Source organism: Stegodyphus dumicola, chromosome 2 (genome assembly GCF_044657685.1).
Source record: "Stegodyphus dumicola isolate Sdum_Otavi_A_Nest chromosome 2, ASM4465768v1".
NCBI lineage: Eukaryota > Metazoa > Arthropoda > Arachnida > Araneae > Eresidae > Stegodyphus > Stegodyphus dumicola.
In genome coordinates, this window is record NC_140769.1 from 172,875,099 (window position 1) to 172,895,981 (window position 20,883).

General features: G+C 33.6%; 1 protein-coding gene across 2 annotated transcripts in view; it reads left to right on the top strand.

Annotated features, from left to right (window-relative positions):
- LOC118201177 (alkaline phosphatase, tissue-nonspecific isozyme-like) overlaps positions 1-20,883 on the top strand; it is a 457,970-nt gene that overhangs the window by 234,065 nt on the left and 203,022 nt on the right. For both annotated transcript variants that reach the window (XM_085811453.1, XM_085811454.1), the window contains exons 2-3: positions 7,652-7,872; positions 16,648-16,822. In XM_085811453.1, coding sequence (XP_085667579.1) covers positions 7,652-7,872; positions 16,648-16,822 — 396 coding nt within the window. The remainder of the gene's footprint in view (positions 1-7,651; positions 7,873-16,647; positions 16,823-20,883) is intronic.

The following is a 20,883-nucleotide window of genomic DNA, read 5'->3' on the forward strand; positions in this document are numbered from 1 at the left end:
AATCTGGGCTTCCATATGCCCCTATTTCCAGTAGAATTACGCCATTCTAAATTCGATGGCTCTATGGATCTTTGTTTTATCACAATGCGAGAAATATACATACATTTATGAAGATTTTTCATTATTTAATTTCTTCAAATATAATGCAGGACTCTAACATTTGGTGGCAACAGTTTAAAAGTGAAACGGACATTTATAGTGATTCAACTCAAAATCGGAAAACGAAAACAATAGTTCTTCAGGGACAAACCCCCTTTGGACTAAAAAATAGTTTCTTATTTAGTTTAATGGAAGCAAGAGATTAAGTAATTCTCTTCATAAAATTCATTTGCAATTTTATATGATGAATAATAAAAGCGTTGTCGCCTAATTAACAAAAATATAATAACTGAACTATATTGTCAAATACATTAACTTCGTTCTCTTCGTTCATGTTTAACAATTTGATAATTTACATATAAATTTATCAAGGGCGCTCTCACTTGCTCCCATTAAACTATATGATAATTTTTTTCCTACTCTTACTTCATTAATTTTTTTAGATTCAATTAAAATCTTTTTATTGAAAAACTTTATTTATTAATTTTCCTTGTTCCTATCCCCCCATCAAAATATGTATTACATACTTTTTCTGACGAGCAATGTTCACGTTCTGTCGAATAGCATGTCTAATGCTGTGTAAAGTTGCGATGCGTTTGAACGCTAAATACGTTTATTATTGTTCGCGAGTAGTTTTGAACCGAATTTCCTTTCTTCGAAAGTTATCGAAAGTTAAGTTATATTCAGCGAAGCAAGCTATATCAATACTATGTCTTCAGGTGTGTTCTAACTCTTGAAGAATCGGTAATTATTTTCGTCGTTCAGAAGCCTCACTATTTACGAGGGCATTTCGAAAAGTAAAGATACACCGTACGCCAGAGGAAAGGAAAAGTTTTGGTGAGAAAGTTGGCAACACAGGTGTTAACCTTGAATCGTTAGCTTTCTCCTCGCGGTCGTTCGGCATTTCAACGTTGATTCTGGTTGGAGTAGGTCCTCTTTAAAATGGCTGCGCCGATTCAGAATCCCGCCAAATGCGAAGTGCGCTCCGTCATACGTTTTCTTCATGCAAAATGTCAGCGACCAGCGGATATTCACAAAGAAATTGTTTCTGTTTATGGGAACATTATGAATCGACAAAATGTAACGAAATGGTGTCGTCATTTCTCTGAAGGTAGGACCGATGTTCATGACGAAGAAAGAACAGGTTGGCCATCTATGATCTCTGATGCCCTTCTTCAGAGAACGGAGGAAGCAAGTCGTGCGAATAGACGTCTCAAATTGAAAGAATTGCATCAGATCATACCGGAAGTGACAATGACAACTATTTATGAAGTTGTGACTGTCAAGTTAGGGTACAGGAAATTGCGTGCGCGCTGGGTTCCAACAGGCGGCAACCTTCTGTGACTGTGGGATACAAAAGCTTGTGCACCGACTTAACAAATGTTTGGATAACGGGGGTGATTATGTCGAAAAATAATAAATAATACAGTTAATAAGATGTAACTGACGTTTTCTAAATAAATGTTTTTTTTAAGGAATGCGAGCCATTGTATCTTTACTTTTCGAAATGAAATCAGTACATGCAGTTTTAAGCAAAATCCGCAAAATATTCTAAACATCGATGTATCGAATGGGTTGAGATAAATATTTAAATGTTTTGAAAATTTAAGTTGCATTCTTTGAACTCTTTATACATAGCTTTTTTCCATTAAAGAGTTAATTTATCACAAAACGTTATGTCTTAGATTTGAAATGGTGTGAGAAAAATTGCTGTTTGTGATATGTGGACGGCTGGAAACTGATTCCATCCGTACTGTAAAATCTATTCCATAATCCGTTGCGAGGAATTGATGCACACAGATAATTAATTATATACGGGTGGAGTTTAAAATCTTTTTTTTTTTTTTCAAAATTCTTACAACTGACTTCAGTCCCAAGCATAATGCTAATGAGTGATGCTGAACTGAATATCGGGGGCTACTAAAAAATGCTGCTCTTTCTCTCCTGTCACAATTTGCTAATGTTCTCACGGTTTCCTTAGCACCTTGTGCTGTTTTTGGTCTTACACAGCCTACGAATCGAAACTGTTAAATCCACTTTAAAGATACTTTTGTGTATTGGAATCTGTCCCATGCTGTCCTATGTTGAAGTGTCAGAGAAAGAGCATCTGAGCTGCAACCGTTGAATATCTGTTTCTAGCAGAAACGTCGTAAATAAAAATGAGATCTTTCACCAACCACGATTCCATTGTAAATGAAATAAATGTAAAATAAATGGTTTTAGATAACACATAAACGCTACTACAGTTTGGTGTTATATTAATTGTACTATGTGTTATTCAATAATGAGTACACTCTCCTATGTCACCTTGCGCAGTTTTCTGTGTTAGTACTACTAATTCTCGATTAGTCATCTCATGTAGTTATCTGGACAATTTTTCAGCAATTCTAGCATTAATATTTTGTAATTACTGTTGTTCTCATGACCCTGTTTTTCACATATATGTGTAAAGTGGCGCTCTAGATATTTTCATAATTTTCTTCAATCATATCTTATTTCCTTTTACGATTGGGGAAACTTTTGGGTAAATTAATAATATTTACATGAGAACTAATACAAATTGAGTAGATATATCCGAAATTAGTGTATCTGAATACAAGTTTAGCAAATTTAGATCATGAGTTTTACAAAACTGACGGATTAAATCTTTTACACCGAAGTCACCCGTAACGCCCGTGCAGACATCGAAAGGTCATCCGAATGCCTACGTCCATTTTCTACCTGGTGTTTTCCCGCATCACGTTAGTACATGGCTCATTAGTTTCGGAAGTTGTTCATTGATATGCCAATCATTCTTTTGAAGCAACTAAAGTAGCTCACTTAAATGAATGCACCTTCCCTCTCCTTTCTTTAGCATCAACGTTTAGCTACTGATGCTTACAGTTACAATCCGATCCTAAGGGGAAACTGCACACAATAGGTGAAACGGCACAAAGATTCCAAGAGAGAAATAATCATTTCTCTTAAGAAGGTTATTAGTAACGCTGTAGTAGTTCTACTACGCACAGGGAAAGAAAATCTATTTCAAAACAAATTCGTATATACTGGCGTTTTAGATGTTTGAAGGGAACATATTTGCCATCTGTCGATGCGAGAGAGTAAAACAAACAATCACTCGAAATAGAGACAACGTTTCATTATAAAGCATACAAGAGATTCAGAGTAATTTTTTAGTTTTGTTTTAAGATAAGCATAATTAACCTTTTTTTTCTGTATTAAATTCAATGGATAAATATATCATTTCAATACATAAATTGGTTTTTTCATTCCACGTCAAAGAGTAAATATTCTACATGTACATTCAGCTTTTAGAAGCGTCAAATCGAGCCTCCATCTGATTATGCTCGATTATAATTCATTAATGGAATAAAATATGCAGCAGTACGAAACATTAAAACGATCTTCGACTTTCGGCGCTTAAAGGTATCACAAAAATTTCTTTCGCTTAAAAAAATAGCTTATCCTCTACGGGATCATACACTTCTACATTATTGATATTCGATATCTCTCTATAGAGAAAATTCTCTTTTCTTAGTGCAGTGGTGTTTCTTTATCCATTTAGACGGAAATGTTTTTCAGAGAATATTAACATTTATCACGTTAATTACCAGCCGCATTTACAAGCAGTGTGTTGATTTATCGATCAGTTCCATTAGGAAACTTTCCCGATTTAAAGACCTTTAATTTGTATTGTTTGGTTGAAACAGTTTATCTGCACCGCTATTGATTGATGATTACATTTTAACGCACTTCTGTATCATTAGTACTCGTTTAATCACGTTAGTTTACTCGATGCTAGTTAATTGCACGATTTTCTTCACTGATTACATTGTAACACACTTCTAAGCATTTCAAACGAATTTTATTTGTACTTTTTATTTTCACGACTAGTTCATACTGATAGTACAAATGAATGTTAAATAATTGTTATTTAATTAATCAAATAATGCTGAAAGTTGATATAGTGCTTACGGAATTTAAATATTAACACTTTTGGTTTTTTATTCGATAGAAATGTAATAATATTAAATATATATATAAAAGCTTCTGTAAACATTTATTTAATAATAGGGAGTAACATAAGAACTTTTGTTTGCAAGTAAATCAAATCAATGCCTTAACTCATTTAAAATATTCATTATGTACTTCTTAAAGGTTTCATCTTTTAAGTCTGTGATCCAAAGATCAGTTCCTGATTCGGATGGTCATATAATAAAATTATAGTTTTGGTTAATGGACGGGTGTTCTGATATGGCGTAAAAATAAAAATCCAGTGAAACTGATTTTAAATTATATATAGTATTTTGAATCTAACTGTAATTCGAATTTTAGTTCCGGAAAAGTAACAACTCTTAGAGTTTAATATACATGTTGTTAATTGATGGTAGTCAATGACAATATGTCAGTATTGTCATTGACAATAGCTATGTCAATAATAGCTATGACAATAGTTATGTCTATAATGTCAATGACAATAGCTATGTCAATAATAGCTATGACAATAGTTATGTCTATAATGTCAATGACAATAGCTATTTTTTTAATACTTAAAATTTTACTTTTGATTTTCGTATTTTTGCAATTTAAGATTTTTTTTAACAGATTTTTAGGTTTCCAAAGCAAAAGTGGTCTAAAAATACTAGTTTAAAATGCAATTTAAAATTCTGTCTAAAATGGTTTTTCATTCACGATTTTAAATTGAATTTCTCTACCTTGGAGATGGTATATGGAGAGATTTCTTTTTATAAATTGTTATGAATTATTCGTACATATATATATATATATATATATATATATAATTACCGAACAATTTTTTTAAATAACCAAATTTAATCATGCCTAGAATTTTCGCGCATTAAGCTGCTGAAAAATTATAAGTAAAGACACAAAGTAAAAAATTTAAAACTAATTTTTCACAAACCCCAAAACTGAAATCCATAAGTAATAAATTTCAAATAATAATATAAATGCAACAAAAAATTTTAAAAAATGTTAAAACCAAAATTCTTCAAACAAGCACTACCAAAATTCAAACAATCAATAAAATTTAAAGGAAAACGAATATAATAGAAGAGGAATTCAATCAACTTCAGTGCCATTCGTCAGGAGGAGAATGATATATATATATATATACATATATATATGTACGAGTGAATTTTATTATATATATATATATATATATATGTGCATATGTTTACTTAAACTATAATTAGGTAATTTTAAAATTTTGAATGTTGAAACAAAAAATAGAGAGAGAGTAATATAGTTAAATTAATTTTAATCAGGTCTTTTTCAAAATAATTTGATTTTAATATTTACAGTTTACTTTCACTCTTAGCCAATGGCTGTTTACTAACTTTCACATCATAGTTATATTACTCTCGGTAACTTTTATTTCAAAAACTTAAAACTGCCTAATTATAATTTACTTTAATTTAATGCTGTATAAGCATCTCAGCAGCAACCAAGCTACGCTTAAGTTTTAAAATCTTATTTGCACGCTTCTTTTTTTTATTACATATATCTGTGTTACATACAAGCGTAATGCACAAAAACGGTTCCACAAAACACCTTTATTCATGTTCCTAAGAATTTATAGAACTTAGCATAGTTTTAGTTAAGCTCCTTCTATGTCTGAAAACACAGCTGTGACTAGCATAATTTTACTTAAAAAATACTTTTGATTAAAAGTTTAAAAACATGTTTTAAACATTTTTCAGACACGCGTAAAACTTGCCATAATTAACAAATTTAATTTTCCCCAAAATTCTCTTATTTCGAATTCAAATATTTTGTAACAAGAATTAGACTTTGCTTCACCTTTAGAGCTAAAAGCTTGAATTCGTGCAAAGCTTTTAGCCTAAAAAGCTTTTTGACATAGGCGTGTTCTTGAAACACTTTATATCAAATAAAAAAGTCTGAAAGACACCAGAATTTGCAAAACGTTTCATCTGAACATCAAGTTTTACTGCTAATGGAAGGTAAGCTTTCGCCTCGGGTACATAGAAATTGTTGTACAAAGTATTGGAGTTTAAACTGATTTTAAACTTGTAAAGTCATTAGATTATTTTGAAGCAGGTGACGTGTAAAATGTGCAATGCCCTCGCCGGGATTCAAAGCATGGACCTCTCTAATACGCGTCAAGTATGCTTCCAATTACACCTCAAAGGCATATGGAAAGGAGGGAGAAAATACTTTATATACTTTCTTTTTAAAAGGCGACTGAGGAATTGGGGATCCAATCGCCAAATCTTGCTGATGAGAAATGATCGTCCACCACCTTTTCACTTCGGACGCCATTGTAGAACCAATAGGTTATTTAAGCAGAGGATGTAAAAAATTTGCAGTGCCCTCGCCGAGACTCAAACTTGGATGGCTCGATTATGCGCCGAGTATGCTACCATTACACCACTACTGGAAGGAAGGATAAAACAAAGAATATGCATTGTTAAGAAGAAAAACTTCGCAGTAGCAGGAAAAGCTTTCTTCAAACGAAAAGGAAAACAGCTGCGCATGCGTGAAACATCTGTCACCAAAAAGTTCAACAGCCAGTGAAAGTGAAACTTCACCTGATTTTCTTTTTCATCTTAACCTGTTCCTCAATTTCCTTTACACGCGGCGGAAGAGGAAAATCTCGGTCAGGTCCGGTACATCACAGAGGGGGGAATTCTCGCCAACAGGTTCCGTCGCCAAATCCCTTGACGAATTTTCCCTTTCTTTCTAGCGACGTAGAAGACAAACTGGTTTACATTACCTCTATGGAGCCTTCCCTTCTTTACATACTAGACGTTCTTTGGATAAATTACCTTTTAAACTAAACGTGCCTGTTAGACCATGTTTAGAGCAACTTGTTTGGTTAGGTGGGTTGGGCTACGACCACTTCTGATACCTTTAAACTAAACATAAGAATACCTCTCGACTGTAAGTCTGAAAGGTTTTTCTGTCACCTTCTCGAATGCCTTCGTCGTACAATTCGAAAGAATCTCCGTCTAGCAATCGGAAGTTTCGGAATTCGAATCCCGGCGGGGGCAAGCAGGCTGTTTCACCTTGTCTATGTCTAAAACATTCTAATTCCCTCTGAGTGGGGGAAAATATAATGTTTTTTTCTCTCTTCATTGCTTGAACTTCGCGGTGTTACTGGAAGCATGTCCAACTAGCAGTGGGGAACGAATCTCGGAGATCAGTGGGGAACGAATCTCAGAATCCGAAAATCGAATCTCAGAGAGGTTCTTGCAAATGTTTCACACCTTCTGTTCCGAAATAAATTCTGATGGTATTTGCAAGTCAGGCATGAAATTTTGCATAATACTTGCCGAGTCCTTTTTCAGACAAAAAAAAAAAGGGGGGGGATTACATGGTTGATTCTGATCATCACAAACTTGTTCCAAACCACATTAATTTTAGATCAGAAAAAATAGTAAAATATTTATGTAATTGAGCTAAAAATTTTCTTGAAAATAAGATTATTAATGTTCACAAAGTTTTTAAACTGAAGATCAGGATTTTGATTATAAATATGAATTCAAGAAAATTTCTATTAATTTCCTTTCAGATCGATGGTATTGGTACCAACAAGCCAAGAACCAGCTGATAAAAAATTTAGATGACGATAGAAATTACAACGTTGCTAAAAATATTATCCTTTTCATCGGAGATGGAATGGGTCTGACTACAGTGACGACAGCTCGTATCTTGAGGGGACAAAAGAGAGGTCACACAGGAGAAGAAAATGAACTGACTTTTGACAAATTTGAATACGTCGCTCTAGCGAAAGTAAGTTTACTCACTTTTATATTTCAATAAATATATATTACGGAGATTAATGTTTAAAATAAAAAATATAATATTCAGTAATATTGTCTCTTAAAAGTTACAAATTTGCGTGGTCTGAGGCACAGAACTGGAAGAAAGCTAACCCCAAAAGATCGAAATAGCGTGCAAAACAAAGGAAGCAGAAATATTAGGTTGGCAAGAAAATAATTTCGGTTTGCAAAAATACGCAGCGTTATGTTCGTTTTGTTATTCTTCTTTCAATTTTATATTTTTTACTTTTGAAATTTGGCAGTTGACACTTTATGGGTGCTTTTGAAACATATTCCGTAAATTTGTGTTTACAGTCGATTTAAGGTCGATTTTAACATGAGGTGTAAAAATTAAAATTAAAAAAAAAACTGACAAATTTCACGTTTTTATTTTCATAAAGACAAGAAGCGGCTGAAGCTCCCTAAGAGATATATGAAGTTAATGATGTTGATTGCTTAATAGAACACATGTGTCAGAATTTGTTTAAAAATTTTTGTTTTATGATATTTTTTATTTGAAGATGACCAACGTTTTAGCCGACTTTCTGACAAAATTAAAGCCATAATTAAATGGAATCGTCATATAACGTTTTGAAACGAATTATTGCTGGTCATGAAAAATGGACCGTCTACAATAACATTTATCGAAAAAAGATCATTTTCCAAGCATGATGAATTAGCGCAAATCATATCGAAAGCTCAGTTGCATCAGACAAAGATCTTGTTGGCAATTTGGTGAGATTACAAATGTACTCTGTGTTTATATCTGCTTCCAAGGAACCAAACGATCAACTCAGATGTTTACTGCCAACAACTCATGAAACTGGAGAAAACAACAAAGGAGAAAAGGACAGAATTGTCTAATCACAAAGTAATCATGTTCTACCTCGACAATGCGACGCCTCACACACCTTTAGCAAGAAGTACGAAGTTACCGGAGCGTGGTTGGGAGTGATATTGCATCTCCTGTATAGCCCCGACCTTGGACATTCGGATTATCATGTATTTTGAGATTTACAAAACATTTTAGTTGTTAAAATTTCAGTAATAAGGATGATAGCATTGTGGTTGAGAATTTTGCTGATAAAGAAGTTCTATGATCGAATCCTGGAGAAGGCATAGTTGTAACTGTCCGTCCCCTTCATAGGAAGCAACGGTGGTCGCCTATTAAGTGCCTCCACTTCTAGCTTTAGGATTGGCCAGTGCTGAACAGGCAAGTGCATGCCATTGGATTACAAATAGTATTATTCGGCGGTAATGACTACTAGTTTATTTCGCCATTCACACAGTGTGCCCAGGAAAGCATGTTAGGCTGGATGAAATGCACTACTGACATAAAAGGACATGCTATATAACAGGCCTTCCAGCTGAGAGTAAATCATTTATCTGAATATAGAATTTTGGCATCTGTTGGAGAGATTGCAAAATTTATGAGCCCTTAGATGGTAGCAAGTAGTCATGTCACGCAGTTGAACTCAAAAGAGGTAAAGAGGAAAAGACGTTGAACAATAGGAATTCAATTTGGAGAAAGTTTCCCGCCAATGATTTCCGAATACGCATCGTATTTTATTCTATTATCAATCTAATCATTTCTGCTTTGTACTGACTTATTTTTTCTAAAATTATTTCCGTATTTGCCCTCCCACCGCCCTCAAGAAAAACGAGACGCACAAGAGATGTTGATTATATCATCCCCATTTAAAACATAAAGCAAAGTAAAAGTATTATTTATTTTATCATTTTTATAGATGTACAGAATGTCGTGCTTTCGGTAAAAAAATCTTTCTGATCTTGTCAGAAATATGTGCAGAGGCGTTCTAATGTAAAAATGCCTTGCAGGTGAATCAGATAAAAAGCATACGGTATTGTTACGAATATCTTGTGAAATGTTTGCTATCGTTATTTAAATTTGGATATAATGTAAGACTCGAGGCAATAGTTATATACGTACACTAAATACTTGAAAATGCAAAACAGAACTTACTAGTTAAATGTTACTGCACTAGTTGAATGTTACTCACTAGTTACTTCGTTCATACTTCTAAGCGATGAAACATTTAGATTATTTGCCAATGTATAGACAAATTTAGAAATATTTTCATTCATACGCATATACTTGCTAAAATAATTTCGAATTCTCACCAGTAGCTATTATTATTTATACATCTCAATGTTTTAATAGAGTAACTAACACACATGAAAATAAGTTAAGCCAGAACAAAAACCTCTCTAAACTGTACCGAAATATCACATATTTTTAATAATTGAAGGAAAATAAAAGTATAACACATTTATTCAGTTCAATAAGTTAATGTCATCAGTTGTTACTTAGGCGGGTATGTTTTGCAATGTTTGTTCAGTTAAAATTAAACATTAAAATATCTTTTGAGCAGGAAGAATATAAAGCTGAATGCGAATATTAATTAATCAAATAATCGCAGTTAATATGACAATGTTCCAATAGTAAAGCAAACAGCTTTACTTTGCTATTGGAATATTTGCTCGTATTATCAGTTTGATTCGTCTCTTGTAAAATATTTTAGATATTTTAGTAATAAACTATATAGGATATTTTAGTTGTTTTATCACTTCTTTTTTCTGCGAAAGAATTCTTAACATTGCATAGTACAAAATATATTTGCAAAAATTATTAGGGAAATTTAAAGGCAAAGTATTGTTAAGTTGTAGTTCGATTACTGCTAACTGATATTGTAATAAACCGCGTCTGATACTTTCTTAGATATGAACTGTAAATTTATTAAAATGCATATGATAAATAAAACTTCCTTAAATGAAAACTAACAGACAGTTGGTAGTTAATACAAAATCTTTTCTTTCAATATTATTTAACATTTAATTGACAAATGAACATTTAGTGTTTTATCTTCTTCTGACTAATCTTCTGACTAATCTCAAATCAGATCTATAAATTCATTCATCTTCATAACTTCCAAGACGAAATTAGGTCTCTTCAACAGATCTTCACACAACAACGGAACACAACAAAGTAGATGCTGCTCAGTAACTTCATGGTTTTTTACATCTGGCACAAGTGGGAAACGTTTCAGTACTATGGGGAATATGCGAGGGACCTTAAATGTCCTCAAGTCAAGCCGTTTGGTCTTTCCTGTCACCCTTGAAACAATTGTATTTTACAAGTATGGGGACTATTTTACGGCAATATAATATTAACTGCCAGAAATGAAAAATTGTTCTGCAAGTATTAGGTGCAGTTCAAGGTTAGTATGAGAATCTGATTGAATAACTCTAATATGAATATGTGTCGGAAATATAGTAAAGTTTAGTGCCTGTAATTTTTCCATGCCCGTAATTTTTAGTTGCCAGATGCAAACGTCTACAATGTCTTTCTGTGGAAGGCTAAAAGTAGCACAAATATGCATCAGGCAGTTTTTCAAATGTTATTTTGTTGTTGATTTTGTCCCTCGTTTAAAAGAAGAAACAATCGTAATCTCTGAAGAAGTTTCTCGTTTAGTTACTTCTTAAATATAGAACATTATTTCAATGATGGCAGTAAAGGGCTGTTTGATGCCCTGATCGGTAAAGTGATTAGCATTGGTAGCTGCCATATGGTTGGGCACGGGGTCGAGTCCAAGACAAAACTTAGATTTTTTGTAAGTGCATAATCTTCTTCATAGTCTTCATGCCATGGGAGCACTTTAAGTACGCAGCCATTTGGGATAGTTTTCTTGAGAGGTTTAGAGATAGGGTAAGAATGATTTCAAGCCCTTGAATTTGTCTTTCGAGGATTCTCCTTTAAAACTGGGACGCAGTTGTACAAAGTTACCCATAAGGGTCATGCCAATAACAGATCCTGCCACGGTAAAATTCGTAACTTATCCTGATTCTTCTTTCAGTTAAGTGAGGCAAGTCACAGTTCCCATTTAATACTATATACTATGTTTTTGTTACTTAAAATGCGGCTTCCGTGATTATGGTGTAGATAAATGAGTTCTTAATTCTTATAGAGATGACAGAAGTAATTCAATTTCCTCATCTGTCTGTTTTCTTCCTTTACTTCAGCTTTGCGCTTCCTTTGTCAAATCTTTCTTTCTACTTCCTTTCCCTCATTTACTCATTGTAGTTAGATTTCCGGCTGGAATGTGGTACTATTATTTATTCTGTCTGAGCTTGCAATGGCTTCGTTGGATCATTAAACTATCGAACTGTTCTGTGAAGACTATTCTTAATGTTCTTAAACAATCTTCTAAAGTAGATGGTAGTGCTTTCAGTTAATAGCTGTATATTGTTTGTCTTTTGCCTGCTCTTTAAATTTGATATTGCACCTTTTATTTAACTTCTGGTTTCATTTTAATACGCTTAAATTAAAAATACACCACTTGATCCACAAGCTATGCAGGAAAAAGCATGACTATTTTAATGATGGGCTTGTGCAATCAGAAGATTAGTGAAGTAATAATTGTTGCACAGCAACTGTATTATAAAATTGAGGAACTAAAAAAAGCTATTAATGCCTCTGAAAAAATGTTGCTAATTTCAGTTTACCGAAAATTATTTGTAAAAAATCGTTTACCTTGTTCAGAAATTACCTGAAGTCGTAAAACTAAAGATTAAAGGGAACAAAAATAGTATTTAAGAAACCGCAATCTATTTTAAATGCACTTCTTCGTTTACATTCATAAAAATATAACCACTAAGTCCAGTTAAAGCTTTTCTCCCTGAGAGATAGATTAATACACTGCATTGGGAAGCTGCCATAACCTTTGTAGTTTTAAAGTCTTAGGGATAATTATAAAATTATTCCCTTAATGCTGTGTTTTCAAATTTCAGGTAATAATACATGGATACGAATGAGAAGTGTACCTATGAAAAATTTTGAATTTAATGCAACAGAAAGATTTAATGTTTCTTGTAATTTCCAGTCATCATTTTTCTTTTTAAAAGACCGTATGAATGCATTTTTATTCTTGTTGAACTTCGTGCAACTAACTGTGTTTATATATGATGCAGCAATGTAATCAATAAAGAATTTAAAAATTAAAATAAATTCTGAAAGGATTCAACGGCTTCTAGGAAGGGCAGACAATTTACCTTTATGCCAAACCCAGACTCGAACCTGGGCTCTTCCGTATAGGAATCGCAGTAACTAATCCCTTTCTCGTCTGGGCGGCCACGTCAGATGGTTTATTAAGGATATTTAGCCTTTTGCTGAGCTAGCAATTACTAATTTACTACTGAATTTCCATCTGTTAACACAGCGTCGTTTTGTCTTTTTAATTTAATTATTACTCGTATTAAATACCGCTTTCTTCGAACTACGGCACATAATATTCAGCAATAAAATGATCAAATTTTTAAAATCATCATTTTTTAGAACTCCCGCTTAAGTGTTGCCGTACACTTTTCTATTTTTGTTTTCAGGCCTTTCACATTTCATCATATCAGTGTTCAATTTTCTAAACACGATCACCTACACACTCTTTTTTGCATTTTTAACTTTATTACTAAACATCACTTTCTTCATAGAAATATACTTGTACCGTATAAAATTCAGCAGCAAAATTAGAAACTTTTTAAAAACAGCATATGTTTAGAATTCCCGACACAGTATTAAGTGTTGCCATTACATGTTTTCAGGCTTTTCTCAATTCATCGTATCAATATTCAGTTTTCTTAGTGATATTATTTATTATTATTATCTCCTTATTACTAACATTCTGCCTCTTTTTACTTTATTGTTTAAGCATCACTTTCTTTTCAATTACAAGTCATGAAATTCAAAAGCAAAATCACAAAATATTTAAAAATAGCATACCTTTAGAATTCTCAATTACTTTACCACACATTTTTTATATTCGCTATATTTTTGTCTTTAAAAATAATGCATCGTGATAACATTTGGTGGAAACATCGTTTTATCTCTACTGCCATACTCGTTTTTCTATATTCGCTATATTATATTTAAATAATATACAACATTTTGTACAACATCGATTTATTTAAAAAGTAATATGAAGGACGGAAAAATTGATGAACAAGACTAATAGCATTTCTGGTGCTAATTAACAGTTAAAAAACAAAAATATTAAAATAAAGAATTGAGAGAATATTAAGCTGAAATTCTTTATAAAACTACCTAATATTATATTAAAAGGTCAGAGCTGAATTTGAATAATTAAATAAATTGATTCCCTATCTTCAAGGATATTTGGAAATTTTAAAGAAGCTGTTTTCCAATTACTTTTCATATCATTTTTGGTAGATTTGAGAAATATAAGCGCAAATATATTTTTGAATATCATTGACTTTTTTTTCAAATTCTTTACCTTAAATATAGGGTATTTCAAAGAGGGGAAGAAGAATGACTTTAGCAGCTTGCGATGTTGTTAGTTCTTGAGATAAAAAACATGTCATCCATTACTTAAAAGTATAATGAAGAAGGATTATATTCCAATACTTAGCTGTGAGTTCGGTGTTTTACTTAAACACAACAATTCTGCAACGACGAATGTCTTCTCAATGCAAATTATTACTTCTGTGATATGATGGTATAAACTCACAGATCTCCAGATGCTGATCATGTTGTGGAATTTTTATTTCAGTATTCCTTGAAGTTATGAGTCTGTTCAACTCACCACATGACCAAACCTTTGGCACGGAATTTTTCAGTACCGCTTTTTAGCACTGCTTTCAGTACTGGTTTTAGTACTGGGCCCTAGAATGTATGGCATGGAATTTAAGGTTATCTTGATGCTTTATAACTCATGCGAATCATGCGTGTAATGCACCTGATATAGAACCTTCATTTTGGTGAGATCAAGTGACGTACGACGCGTTTTTGTATTACAGGAAATAGAAATTTTGCAAGTAAATACTGTCTACTTCTTCAAAACTTTTGACAATGTAAAAAATTCCATTTTGCTTAAATATACATGATTGATGAAAACCTTACCAAACATGTTTTATTTGTTTAATTATAGACTCTAAATATTGTTAACTATACTGCATGCAATAAAATTTTAAATTCCATCATGAACAGTAATTGCAGAAACTTAATTCCTTAGATGGGCACTTAGAATATATGCATAATGATACTTTGTCTAGCTAACAGTTAATACCATTTGCAGACTAAACAGAATGTTTAGACTCAGTATGCTGACCAAGTTTTAATCAAGTCTTATAACAACCTACAGGAAATACTGTTTAATAGCTTATCACTCTAACTGCTATTCAGTAATGTATTATTTAAAAGTCTAAATTTCCCAGAGCATCATAGGGCAAACCTACTGAACCGCTGCTATTTCATTCTGTTTATTGTTAGTGGAGAAGTCCCTAGAACGAAATCTTGAAGCGTAAGTTAAAGCTTTTATTAATGTTTAGCTAATACTTTCTACAGAAGTATTACAATTCTACAGAACTCAAAACGTTTACAGGCATATATCATTGCCTGCCAGATAAAAAATCCACTAACAATTACTTAGCCTCAGACCACACGGGAAATGTTAAATTTCGTAAAATTCTATAAGCTAGTAGTGAGTACCTACCATTAATATACCCAGTATATAATTGAAATCTTGAGAAGTAAACAGAGGAGATCCAGGTCTGAAGTTTGTAAATCTTACACTAAATGCTCTGCCTAACCGAAATGCTGGTTAGTGGCTTACCTTATTGAAGGGCCCGGGCTTGAATCGAGGAGAAGGTACGGATGTTTGTAAATGTATAATGTCTGTTGCAGCATGGGGTCACTCTGAATATGCGGAGGGCCGAAAGTACCATCGAGAGCTCAAGAAATTGGTGGTAGGGAAAAAGAGATAGGAGATCCTACGGACTCGTTCTTTACGAGGTGCTCTTCCTCAAAATTGGGGGCGGAAATTAGCTCAAGTCGGGCTGTCACCTAATGGTGCTGAAGGCTGTTGCCATCGGCAGAAAAATTTGACTTCTGGTCACGATTAATGTCATGGGCTTGTCTGACAGTCAGCCCATGATTAATGTCATGGGCTGACTCATGACATTAATAATGCTTGTGCTGACTGTCATACAAGTGAAATTATTAACAGCAACAAATACTGGATGCATATAAATGATCTTGAAGACATATCTGCATTAATTTACTTTCTAAATATTCCAAAACATAAAACCCAGTTAAAAGTAGATAAGTCTTTGTTTATTATTTGACGTACTACAATGCCATTTGAATCTCTTTGATTCATTATTGACCTAAAGCGATATACATGTGATCGCGTAAGCCAGTTCGCGAATGAGATATTCAAACAGCCGATGGTATGTTCTGGTTGTCATTCTCTCATTCATAACACAATTTTCGTATGGTAGTGCAAAACCTTTTATAATTTTTCCATGTCTGCACAGTAAAAAATGCATCATATTAAAGGCAATATCTGTAAAGGCATCATATTGCGATATCAAAGAGGACGCGTCTTTCCCATTATAGAGGTGTACAATAAACTGAACATTAACTATATTAATTATGTTTTTCTGATGAATTTATCTTCTTTGAAAACGTAGTATGTGTTTTAAAAATGATTATGACTTAAATGACTACACCTTATCTGCTTTTGGCTTTCAATGTAACGAAATATAAGTTCATATCCAGGCGTACTACTGCCACATAATGATTTAAAAAAGGAAGTTTTTGTTTTCTTCTTTCAGAGTCATTAACTTTCAGCAATAACTCATATCTATTATTTCACAACAGATTACTCTTTTGAAATATTTTAATACAGGCTTCGCTTTCTGTCTTTTCTTTTAGACATACAACACCAACAGTCAAGTTGGGGATTCTGGTGCTTGCGCAACGGCTTTACTATGCGGTGTTAAAGGCCGTTTCGAGACTGTAGGATTAGACGACAGCGGGATCTTCGAAAAATGTGAAAGCAGTCTTTTAGCCCGTATTCCATGCCTTGCAGAATGGGCTCAAGCAGAAGGTGAGTTTATTACTCCTTTATCTATTTTCTACCTAGGAAGAGATAAAAATAAATGCGTCGAAAGCACATATTGTTGCCTGCGTACGGATTCGTAAGAGATTGAATGCACAAGTCCTATAAGAGGTTATTAAAATTCACTCTTAGAAAAAGGAATATAACAAAACACTGGAATTTTTCTCAGAAATATTTGCACAAGTGTTCACATTATCACGCACTAGTAATCAGTAGTTGCACTTTAAAGTACTAAAAGCGTTAAGTAGGACGCAAAGCACAGGAGAGCGAAAGCTAATCCGATCAACAGTAGCAAAAACAGCTAACTAAACATCAACAACTGAGATGAGATGTTTTCTGTCTGGCTTTTTATAACTTTAAATAGGTCGCCAGAGATTCTAGTAATTTCTGCTTCTCGAGATTTCTGGAAAGAAAAGGAGAAGAATTACTGAATACTAACATAGTAGACAATTACGGAACTACTCTGATATGCGCTCTCAGGTCGCCAAATATTTTTGGCGAGAACCTCCACGCTGCCATATTGCTATCTAAATGTTTTGTCTACATTTCGAACTTTAAGCCTAAAATGTCTCCAAAAACACGGTTTTCGCGAATGCAAAAACCACGTTTTGAACACACAATTTAAGCTAAAAATCCGAAACAAAAACAAAAAATTTAGATAACCAAAAACCGTGAAGTTTCTAACCAAAATTATTTGACAAGAGTCCATGTACACAGCGATATGTTTTAACTTAAAAAAAAAATCTACGAATGGCACAATCTAGGCAACGGACGAATCTACGAACTACGCACACCTCGCTTTAATAAATTAACATAACAATAAATTTCAAAGAATACCATGTACACAGCATCCTGTTTCAACTTAAAAAAACATCTACGAATTGCACAATTTAGGCAACAAACGAATCTACGAACTACGCACATCTCACTTTAATAAATTAACATAACAACAATAAATTTCAAAGAATACCATGTACACAGCGTTCTGTTTCAACTTTAAAAAACATCTGCGAAATGCACAATTTAGACGGTACGCACTAATCAAATAAATAACTAAAATAAATTTCAAACAATTCAAAAAAACAACAATAGCGACAGAAATTCCTACTAAAAAAAACAATGAATTTAACATTCTACAAAATAAGAACAAGAATAAAATAAAATGCACTTACCATTAATGCTTTTTCGAACAGCAGAAATACCAATTTCATACCGCCTTTAACATGCCGCCACATAATCACTTTCGTATTTATATGACAGCCAGACACACTATCCAGAAAATTCATATAATGGTTCGCAAATAAATAAAATAACAAATAATCACAAATCCCTACTTCTATCACGTACAGCCACTAAAAATAATCTCCCATACCCTCTTTCCACACCTCCAAATACCCATTGCCCCTCAACAGGATGGCCAAGACGATATTTCCTTTTGCCGAACTTCACTTCAACAACTTTCACCGTTATATCTTTCCCCTCTAGCTTCTCAGACACAAAGCATGACGCGAACAAACGAACTCCAGCGAAAGATTTTTCAACGTCAACAGGGTTGCCATACAACACGCCAAAAACCAGCGCAGAACACATATCGCCACATTTGGTGAAATTAGGGCGTATATCAGAGTTGTACCACAATTACATTTATTCAAATTAAATGTAACTTATAAATTACTGAGATAAACTTTTAGTCAATGTTAAATGCACGTGCTCCTGTATTTTTACTTTCCCTGCATAGCTTACTCTTAAAACTCGTCTCGCGCTGCATTGCATGGGGAAATAAAACAATTTTAATTATAACTCTACTAAAATTAGCTATCTAAATACAAAATTCGTAACATCCTTGGTTACTCCTTTATCATCCGTGGTTATTCCTTTTATTTATTATTATTTTATCTATTTATTACCTGGGAAGAGATAAAAATAAAGACGCTAAAAGCACATATTAACCAATTAAATCAGCATTTGGGCCAAATTTGGGCAGTTATATATATATATGTAAATAAGATAAATTTTTAATTTGTAGCAGGCTTTTAAACATTCTTTTTAATGTGATTATTTCTCCCTTTCTATTATAAAAATAATAATACAGTTGATTCCGGTTAATCGGACCACATCGGGAAGCGATCGTTTTGGTCCTAATAACCGGCTGGTCCGATTACACGAACGTGTCCTATGTGTAAGACGGGGCGTGCTACATGTAGTGTAGAGAAATATGTGAGAAAATACGGCAGCAAATGTTTTAATATCCAAAATGTAATGATATAATGGTTGAAAGTGTAGTAAATAAGAATTACTTGGGCACCAAAAATAGTAACTTAGCGTGATCGAATTTAAGGATTAACAAATGTGAATCGCAATAACCCATAAATACTTGAAAAATGTGCAGATAATAAAATGTGTGATCTAAAAGAAATACGAAATCAAGATAACTTACCCCAAAAAATGACAAACAGGTATTACCAAATCAATTAAATTTATTTCTTTATCTTTGTTACTGAAATAAGCATTCACACAAATAAAAATTATCTACCAGACAGACGAATGAATGAATCTGAATATCAGGCACGAGTGATGCGCATCACCAAAATAGTGAATGAAGCACTGAGAATAAAATTAATATTTTTCCATCAGCGCGAAACAATTCCTCTGTGCGAAAGGAACAATCAAATTTTGATGGCAGTCATTATGTGTACTTGGTTAATCGTAGTGTTATTGCCTTCTCTTCTTTAAATCAGGAAATTTCAGATCTCATAAACACGTGCGCGCGAAGAGTTCTCGAAAGGAGGCAGGAGCTGAACAAAATTATTTTCTGCAACGATGTATAGGAAACTGGAGTAATTATTTTGTTGAATCTTGAACTAAAAATCTGATTAAAAAGGAGTTTCTTGTATCAGCAGACCGCATCTAAGGAAAACAGCAACGAAAAAGAAAGAAAATAGCACATCTCATCGGCCAAGGGAGGACAGCCAGCCAGCGACCTACACCAACGAACCCCAGCAGCAGAAAAGGAGAAATTGGTTGTTGCAATCTTTTTCGCCTTGTCATTCGGCGGTCGCAGTTAACAAACCTGATGCTGAATAATGTGAAGGCTTGCCTGCACATGTAGTAAATAGTAAATGTACATGTAAATCATGTACTAAACTGTAATTATGACCTTTATCGTGCGGTACACACATATGGCGAACATACATGTTCAAACAAAAACTACAGTCGAACTTTTTTCATTGAGAAAATTAATTTAGAAACAAATTCTAAGAAACGATCTCCACGATACTCAGCATGGGAAGCACAATTAAAACAAGTTCTTACCAAATTCCAGTCAATATTTGAAGAACTTATCCAATGTGGTCTGACGCGTTCTCATGACGGATTGCACGTGAACGAAATCGCCACGAACATCTAACGCAGCAATGAGACTTCCTTCATTTCCCTTCTGCATGAAATACCGACGCAAAGTTTCAATACATTTCCTCGCATCTTGTGTTGTCACTTGCACCAACGTATTAGCGGCATCGTAATCATCACTTTCTTGGTCTTCCGATGCTCTCGTGTGTTTTGCTGCAACCCGAGCAACGATTGCAGCGTCGTAATCTTCATTTTCATCGTAGCATTGAAGCTCGTTGTCGATGGATAAAAATTGTTCGCAATTTTGTATCGGTTAAAGATCATTTTCACTTTAAATGAGCATGTCCACATCCATCTTCAAAACCAAATGCTTAAAGCCACAGTGAGGAAAACAGCTCTGAATTGTCTCACTGCTCACTTTGCGCCAGCTGTCGGCCACAAATGTAATTGCTTGTAAGATGTTGACCTTTGCATTGACTTCGCTGGCTTTTGACGATGAGGTCAGCAAACTTTCTTCAATTGCTTCAAGGATGTAATTAACCAACCTTGCACGATAAAGGGTCTTCAAATTTTTTATGATGCCCATGTCCATTGGCTGGACCAAAGCTGTGATTCTGGGAGGTAGAAATTCCAGTTGGATGTTCTTCAAGCAATCTAAATGATGATGTGCAAAACAATTGTCAAGAAGAAGCAACACTTTT